Source organism: Nerophis lumbriciformis, linkage group LG10 (assembly GCF_033978685.3).
Source record: "Nerophis lumbriciformis linkage group LG10, RoL_Nlum_v2.1, whole genome shotgun sequence".
Classification (NCBI taxonomy): Eukaryota; Metazoa; Chordata; class Actinopteri; order Syngnathiformes; family Syngnathidae; genus Nerophis; species Nerophis lumbriciformis.
In genome coordinates, this window is record NC_084557.2 from 31,692,096 (window position 1) to 31,701,733 (window position 9,638).

Genomic DNA, 9,638 nt, shown 5'->3' on the forward strand with positions numbered 1-9,638 from the left:
GAAAACAACAAAAATATTTTGAGAAAATAAAACTACTGATCTAATCACTCTAGTATCGATCATATGCGGACACTACCCTTGGTATCAATATCACCGGTTTATGAATTGATCCGCCCTCCCTTTAAGTGTTGTGTACACCTAGCCACGACAATACCGACACACCAAAAGAGCACAATAGTTGTGGTTATATCGTCGCTCCAGACTCCGATTAATCTACTTGTTAATTTCATGTTAATAACCGCTTACTTTCTGCTACTGCGTGGTTCCAGCTACACTTCTTAAACTTTACTGAGCAATTATTTCCAATGTTGTTTAGCTATTGTAATGCCAGCTCTTGGCTCGTGGTTTGCTTCCAGTGATAACAGTAATTGATAATAATTCTTAAGATACTCATAAATTCAGTTTATTTGCCGCATTAGAGGTGATGATTGTTAACTCATGGGAGCGGTTCCACACTTTAGCTGCTAGCCGTGTGTCGGTTGGGGGACCAGAAATTGATAGTGTCAGCCAGAGGGGATCCATATTAATCGGCAATGGTGATCACATACTTCCATCCATCCATTTTCTACCGCTTATTCCCTTCGGGGTCGCGGGGGGCGCTGGAGCCTATCTCAGCTACAATCGGGCGGAAGGCGGCGTACACCCTGGACAAGTCGCCACCTCATCACAGGGCCAACACAGATAGACAGACAACATTCACACTCACATTCACACACTAGGGCCAATTTAGTGTTGCCAATCAACCTATCCCCAGGTGCATGTCTTTGGAAGTGGGAGGAAGCCGGAGTACCCGGAGGGAACCCACGCAGTCACGGGGAGGACATGCAAACTCCACACAGAAAGATCCCGAGGCCGGGATTGAACTCACGACTACTCAGGACCTTCGTATTGTGAGGCAGACGCACTAACCCTTCTCCTGCCGTGATCACATACTTTTTCACGAAAATGGGAAGATAGTGATGGTGGCCAATTGGTCGCCACGTCCCCAAAAGTAGTTTTGTCTAAAAGAGTTCAGCTGTTTCACGCAGCCAGCGGCCACTTATTTTACATCCCGGAATTGTTTTTTACTCTGTAAAGCGGCCCCTAATATCGAAATTTTCCTGCAACAATGTACCGTATTTTTCGGACTATGAGTCGCAGTTTTTTTCATAGTTTGGCCGCGGGTGCGACTTATACACAGGAGCGACTTATGTGTGAAATTATTAACACATTACCGTAAAATATCGAATAATATTATTTAGCTCATTCACGTAAGAGACTAGACGTATAAGATTTCATGGGATTTAGCGATTAGGAGTGACAGATTGTTTGGTAAACGTATAGCATGTTCTATATGTTATAGTTATTTGAATGACTCTTACCATAATATGTTACGTTAACATACCAGGCACGTTCTCAGTTGGTTATTTATGCGTCATATAATGTACACTTATTCAGCCTGTTGTTCACTATTCTTTATTTATTTTAAATTGCCTTTTAAATGTCTATTCTTGGTGTTGGGTTTTATCAAATAAATTTCCCCCAAAAAATGCGACTTATACTCCAGTGCGACATATGTTTTTTTCCTTCTTTATTATGCATTTTCGGCCGGTGCGACTTATACTCCGGAGCGACTTATACTCCGAAAAATACGGTATGATGTTGATAGGTTGGGTCTCAGTTGTAAATCATTGCTATTTTGCATTACCCAATCACAAACATTAGAATGGATAAAAACACATGTGCCGGCCACAAAATCAAAATGGCTGCCAACTTAGGTTGCGTGGCCATTTTTGCAGGTTCCCTTGTGTAGTTGCTATAGACATATTTTAAGTGCTATACCTAATTTATACATTTCTCATTACATTTTTCTATTCAGCGCTCAGCATGCAGTCTCCACGATCTTTTAGTGTTTTGTTAAAAAATATAGTGGAACCTCAAAGTTTGGATAACATGTGCACATGAATAAAGATAGTTTGAAGAGAGTCTCACCCACTGCAGGCGCATCATACTGCTCCCCTAGTAGAATCTCAGGTGCGGAATATGCCAGGGATCCACAGCTGGTGTCCAACATTGTCCCGGGTTGGAATAAGTTACTGAAGCCAAAGTCTGTCAGTTTCACCGCACCCTGCTGGGGAAAAAACACTACGTTCTCCGGCTTGAGGTCTCGGTGCACCACGTGGAGTTTGTGGCAGTATGACACAGCGCGCAAAATCTGGGCAAAATGACGTTTGGCAGTGGCCTCAGCAACGCCTCTCTCATGGCGGAGAATGTAGTCATACAGGTCTCCCCCCTCGGCCAGCTCCATCACCAGATATAGGGTGGTGGGTGTGTCGATGACCTCGTAGAGACGAACCACGTTGGGATGCTGCACCCGTCTCATACATCTAAAATAATAGAAATAACACATTGTATTGTGTTTGCATATCAATATCCTTAGTGTCGTGTGTTATTACACTATTTACCTGACTTCCTGTAAGAGGTGACTTGATGCCATGACGTCAAGTTTGGTCTTTTCAATCATCTTGATAGCAACCAGCTGCCCTGTGTTGACATGGCGGGCCAGTTTGACCACCGCACAATGGCCCCTGCCCAAGGTCCGACCCACATGGTACAGTCCGCTCAGATTCAAACGGCCTGAATTAAAACTTTCGCCTTCAGCCGAGATGTGTTCTCCGCAGTCCATGTTGGCATCGAAAAAGTTGTAAATGTATGGCACGCTTCAGGAAACTGCAGGAGCAGGAATGATTAACGTTTTAGGGAAGAAGGACACGGGGCTGCTAGGTGAAAATCCTCCTTACTGCAGGGTGGTTACCTGAAAGGAAAATGAAAAATAACAACACAATCAAAAACATGTTGATGACTATAGGTGATTTTGCATTAGACAAATTTTCATTATTTGAATTTAAAAGTTCAAACTACGTTAGTGCTATTGTCAGAAATATGTACAAGACAGGGGCTGCAAGATTATCTGGAAAATGGGAATCTTTTTTTTTTTTTTGCTTAGAATTGAGATCGCGATTTCGTGGGGTCAGTTTTTTCACACACACACCACGATAAACGGTAATAACGATAACCACGGTAAAACTCCTTGACGTTATTATTACCTACCATTTTAAAGGCCTACTGAAACCCACTACTACCGACCACGCAGTCTGATAGTTTGTATATCAATGATGAAATCTTTACATTGCAACACATGCCAATACGGCCTGGTTAGCTTACTAAAGTGCAATTTTAAATTTCGCGCCGAAATATCCTGCTGAAAACATTTCGGTATGATGACGCCTGCGCGTGACGTCACGGATTGTAGAGGACATTTTGGGACAGCATGGTGGCCAGCTATTAAGTCGTCTGTTTTCATCGCAAAATTCCACAGTATTCTGGACATCTGTGTTGGTGAATCTTTTGCAATTTGTTCAATGAACAATGGAGACAGCAAAGAAGAAAGCTGTAGGTGGGAAGCGGTGTATTGCGGCCGACTGCAGCAACACAAACACAGCCGGTGTTTCATTGTTTACATTCCCGAAAGATGACAGTCAAGCTTTACCATTGGCCTGTGGAGAACTGGGACAACAGAGACTCTTACCAGGGGGACTTTGAGTTGGATACGCAGACGCAGTGCCGTGAGTACGGAGCTGCGGCTTCCAAACATTTGATCGCTTGCCCGTACGTGCGTGCCGCTATGTGCATGTCACGTACGTAACTTTGGGGAAATATATGTGCTCTATGAACTTTGGGGAAGTGAATGGTACTTTGGGCTGTGGGATTGAGTGTGTTGTGCAGGTGTTTGAGTTGTATTGGCGGGTTATATGGACGGGAAGGGGGAGGTGTTTGTTATGCGGGATTAATTTGTGGCATATTAAATATAAGTCTGGTTGTGTTGTGGCTAATAGAGTATATATATGTCTTGTGTTTATTTACTGTTTTAGTCATTCCCAGCTGAATATCAGGTCCCGCCCGCCTCTCACAGCATCTTCCCTATCTGAATCGCTCCCATCCACGAATCTTTCATCCTCGCTCAAATTAATGGGGAAATCGTCGCTTTCTCGGTCCGAATCGCTCTCCCTGCTGGTGGCCATGATTGTAAACAATGTGCAGATGTGAGGAGCTCCACAACCGGTGACGTCACGCGCATATTGTTTGCTACTTCCGGTAAATGCAAGGCTTTTTTATCAAAGTTGCAAACTTTATCGTCGATGTTCTCTACTAAATCCTTTCAGCAAAAATATGGCAATATCGCGAAATGATCAAGTATGACACATAGAATGGACCTGCTATCCCCGTTTAAATAAGAAATTCGCATTTCAGTAGGCCTTTAAGTTACAATTATATAAAAACCGGAAATGATAAATTCACTTTGCGAAACTCAAGAGCTGACTGGCGCTAGCTTAAATGCTAACATGAAAACAAGTGACATTAACGTATTTCCCTATAAAGAAACAACAAACCCCAATCCAAAGTTACAGAGCATCCGAAAAGTATTCAGTGGGCTTAAATTTTTCCAAATTTTGTTATGTTACAGCCTTATTCCTAAATGGAATAAATTCAATAAAGATGAAAGAGGAATGGGCAAAACTGCCCAAAGATAGGTGTGCCAAGCTTGTGGGATTGTATTGAAAAAGACTTGAGGCTATAGTTTCTGCCAAAGGTACATCAACTAAGTATTGAGCAAAGGCTGTGAATACTTATGAACATGTGATTTTTTTTTTTTTTTTTTAATACATTTGTAAAATTATTTTAAAAAACCTTTTCACATTGTCATTATGGGGTACGTATTGTGTGTAGAATTTAGAGAAAAATATTTATTCCATTTTGGATTTGGATAAAACTCTTTGTTGATAATGTGCATACGGTTAAGGCAAGCAGAAAATAGTTGCTTATAAAAAAGTTAAAACTCTGCTGTTCGCCGTCACGCAGATCACAGCACCCACACACCACCGCTGTGATGTGCGCTCTATTGTCGTGGCTGTATTTCAAGTTCTGAGAACTCCATGCGGTCCATACTTTATCCACTTTTTAATAGTTACACTCATAATGTACATAATAATTACAATACTATATGCTATACTTAGATTGGATTATAAATAGCATAGTTTAACAGAAAAATATAAACAATACAATAGAACAGATAGAAAAATATAGTAAATTGTGATCATGTAGGGCAAATAAGACATACAAAACAATCATGACAGCAAACCAAAAAAATAAAAGCCCAGTTCAGCACAGTTGGGACAATGTACAAGTTAGGTTATAAAGCAGCATAGCTTGCTGATAAATAAGAAACTGGGTCCTAAAACAGTCAAAATGCTTCATCAACAGTTTCATACCGATATGAAAATATACAAGTTTTAACGGTTGACTTGCGCAAAATACATCCCATATTAAGGATGCAACGATATCAAAATTTCATATTAAAGTTATCGTGACCAAAATGATCAAGGTCATTAATATCATCACAGTACTGTTGAATTTGCTAAAAAACAACAACAAAAAAAACACTGTACACTCAGCAATTTTTTTACATAACTGAAATAAACAGACAAACTGTTAGAAAACTAACTATTTTGCACGTTTTGTGTTTCTTATGCTTCATGGATAGTGTTTAAGTCTTAGTATTTTACCCTTTTGTAATGGCTAAGCTTGTATCGTTCTAAATATTTGTTTGTACTGTAGAACTTTAAGATTTATTTAAATTAAGTAACAAATAAAATATTTTATTATGTATTATTGCTGGCGGGCGTTGTGGCATCCTACTCTGTTCAGAAGTCCTTGAAGTCCATTAAATAGCTTAGTTGCTCAGACAGTAATGTTTTTATATACGTTTAGATAGTTTTTTCCTATATTATATTTTGCATACATGATTACATCGTAGCTGTTCAGTACATTGTTGTTGGGCAGCAAGAACCCACATCAGACAGTAGGACAGACTGTTGTAGTTTGTGGTTGGTGTCCCAGCAATCTTTGTCATATAAATACACCATTGCGTGGTTGACTGCTCCTACTTCCCACATCAAGCCAGGAAAAAAGGAATATTCTGTTTAACTAGCACAGTTGGGACAATGTACAAGTTAGGTTATTAGGCAGCAGAGCTTGCTAAATAAACAACTGGGTCCTAAAACGGCCAAAATGCTTTATCAACAGTTTCATACCGATATGAAAAAATACAAGGTTTAACGGTTGACTTGCACAAAATACATTCCATATTAAGGATGTAACACTATCAACATTTCATATTACAGTTATCGTGACTAAAATGATCAAGGTCATCATTATCACAGTATTGTCGAATTTGCTGAAAAAATAATAAAAAAAGTACTACTACTGTGCATACACTGCAATTTTTTTAATAAAGTATTTTTTTAAATAACTAAAATAAATAGACACGCTGTTAGAAAACCCACTATTTTGCACATTTTGTGTTCCTTATGCTTCATGGATAGTGTTGAAGTATTAATATGTTACCATTTTGTAATGGTTAAGCCTGTATCGTTTTAAATATTTGTTTGTACTGTAGAACTTTAAGATTTATTTAAATGAAGTAACAAATAAAATATTTTATTATTTATTATTGCCGGCGGGCGTTGTGGTGTCCTACTTTGTTCAGAAGCCACAGAACTTTCCTACAGAAGGTCTTATCTTTGTCCATGTGATGTCAGATGAAACAAACATTGAGCTGTTTGGCCACAATACCCAGCAAAATGTTTGGAGGAGAAAAGGTGAGGCCTTTAATCCCAGGAACACCACCACGCCTACCGTCAAGCAGGGTGGTGGTAGTATTATGCTCTGGGCCTGTTTTGCTACCAGTGGAACTAGTGCTTTACAGAGAGTAAATGAGACAATGAAAAAGGAGGATTACCTCCAAATTCTTCAGGACAACCAAAAATCATCTGCCCGGAGGTTGGGTCTTGGGCTCAGTTGGTTGTTCCAACAGGACGATGACCCCAAACACACGTCAAAAGTGGTAAAGGAATGGCTAAATCAGGCTAAAATTAAGGTTTTGGAATGGCCTTCCCAAAGTCCTGACTTAAACGCGTGGACAATGCTGAAGAAACAAGTCCATGTCAGAAAACCAACAAATTTAGCTGAACTGCACCAATTTTGTCAAGAGGAGCGGTCAAAAATTCAACCAGAAGCTTGTGGATGGCTACCAAAAGCGCCTTATTGCAGTGAAACTTGCCAAGGGACATGTAACCAAATACTATTGCCCAAGACGAGACTTAAAACCAGAGGAGACAGGGCCAACCACAGAGAAGGCCCTAAGCTCTGGAACACTCTGCCCCTCCATGTTCAAACTGCTTCCACAGTGGAGTGTTTTAAGTCTCGTCTTAAGACCCACTTTTATTATTTGGCTTTTAACACTACGTGAGTTGTGTGGTCTTCTGTCCTCTGTGGGTTTTTTTTAATAAATTTTGATTACTAATTACTGTTTTAATTGGTTTTACCCTTTACAATAGTTTTTAATCATATTTATTTTTATATTGGTTTTATATTGGTTTTATATTTATTTATTTTTTGTTTTTATTCAGTCATGGGTGGAGCATAATATTGTTTTTAATATTGTTTTTAACATGGCTGTGCAGCACTTTGGAAACATTCTTGTTGTTTAAATGTGCTGTATAAATAAAGTGGATTGGATCGGGATCTTTCTGTGTGGAGTTTGCATGTTATCCCCGTGACTGCGTGGGTTCCCTCCGGGTACTCCGGCTTCCTCCCACCTCCAAAAAAACATGCACCTGGGGATAGGTTGATTGGCAACACTAAATGGGCCCTAGTGTGTGAATGTGAGTGTGAATGTTGTCTATCTGTGTTGGCCCTGCGATGAGGTGGCGACTTGTCCAGGGTGTACGCCGCCTTCCGCCCGATTGTAGCTGAGATAGGCTCCAGCGCCCCCCGTGACCCCGAAGGGAATAAGCGGTAGAAAATGGATGGATGGATGGATTGGATTGGATTGATTAACATTGCTGTATGTATACTTTTGACCCAGCAGATCTGGTCACATTTTCAGTAGACCCATAATAAATTCATAAAAGAACCAAACTTCATGAATGTTTTTTGTGACCAACAAGTATGTGCTCCAATCACTCTAACACAAAAAAATAAGAGTTGTCGAAAGCATTGGAAACTCAAGACAGCCATGATCGCGACTGTATGTTTAGATTGGGGTATCAGGATCAGAATTGTTTTTTCCAGATATTATATTTTGCATACATGATTACATCATAGCTGTTCAGTACATTCTTGTTGGCCAGCAAGAACCCACATCAGACAGTTGTAGTTTGTGGTTGGTGTCCCAGCAATCTTTGATATATAAATACATATAAATACACCATTAAGCCAGGAAAAATAAAGAATATTCTGTTTCACTGAAGAAAATAGTAAAAGTTGACATACATGAGTACAGCACAAGATAAGAGTGAAGATGGTCCATTGTCTTAGTGAAGGAGCATCTTTCTCAAATTACACTCACCCTGCACAACAGGCCTGATCAATAAGTGTAATAGGAAACCTTAATGTGTGTCTAAGGGGCTGAATATGATGCAGATGACATCATCTCCTGATCTCCCCAAGGGGAACAAGTCCATCTGACATCTTCATTCGTCACAAACATCGTCCATCTACATCCATCCATAATACATGGCAGCCCAGCAACTGTTTACATGTGGCAAAGCGGCCGGAGTGAGGCCTGCTCGTTGTTAATACGCGCAGTATTATCAGTTATGTCGCCATGGGGCCGCCAAGTGTGTCACGGCCAGCTGTTCTCGACAAACTGCAGTCCCGAGTTGGCACATCCGCAACCCTCCTAGCTCCCTTTCCCCACCTCCGCCGAAGACGCTAACACGGTAAAAAAAATAGTCACAAAAACCGCCTCGCTAACTTACCGTCGACTCTGACATCTCGCTGGGCAACATAACGACGTCGACGCTTCCTCGTCGTTCTGTACGCGGCTCCATGTTGTGTTCGCGGGCACGCTCCCCCCTCGCCGAGCTCGACTCCACTGCGAATGGTCGAGAACGCGCTGCGCGCCAGCTCAGCGCGTGCACGTCGGTGCTCCTTGTGACGTCAATGCATTCCAGCTCTGAGCAGGCGGACCGCATGGAAGTGCGAGTGATTATGTAACAGTGTTCCTGTGTTCCCTCCACAAATAGCCTGAGCTGAGATGCATTCCGAGATGTCCGAAATTTCAAGACGATTTAAGGAGAAGAAACGTGTTTCCATTTACTACCATAACTTGCTCATGGAAACTCTTGGCATTAAAAGTTATACGTCTCATACAGCCCCCCTACGTGCCCATATCATTTCTACATTATATATCCCACTGTCTACAAAACTACATAGTATTGCAGTACATATACAGAAATTGATCAATACTATGTTTTTCAAAACATGTTTGTATAAACGTTTTACACTTAGGCGACATCTAGTGGACATCTAAAAACCCACCTTTTTAACACAGCTTTTATCTTATTTCTCTGCCTTCTTGTTTTTAAATGCACTGCCAATCTGTTTTATCCAGTGCTTTCATGTTTTTATTTCTATTTTATCTAGGCTTCTGTTTTATCTAGTGTTTATCTAGTGTTTTTCATGTTTTTATTTCTATTTTAATTTTCTATTATATATTCTAACTTTCTATTTTATTTTTTTTATACTTTGTCGCA

At 40.5% G+C, this 9,638-nt stretch overlaps 1 protein-coding gene across 1 annotated transcript in view; it reads right to left on the reverse strand.

The window, feature by feature from the left end:
• The window catches only part of snrkb (SNF related kinase b), a 31,844-nt gene extending 22,835 nt beyond the window's left edge, over positions 1 to 9,009 (reverse strand). Inside the window, exons 1-3 of the mRNA XM_061969828.2 lie at positions 8,862 to 9,009; positions 2,445 to 2,794; positions 1,972 to 2,366 (exon numbers count right to left, since the gene is read on the reverse strand). Of these exons, the coding sequence (XP_061825812.1) occupies positions 1,972 to 2,366; positions 2,445 to 2,665 (616 nt within the window). The 5' untranslated portion in view covers positions 2,666 to 2,794; positions 8,862 to 9,009. The remainder of the gene's footprint in view (positions 1 to 1,971; positions 2,367 to 2,444; positions 2,795 to 8,861) is intronic.
• Positions 9,010 to 9,638: the final 629 nt, after the last annotated feature.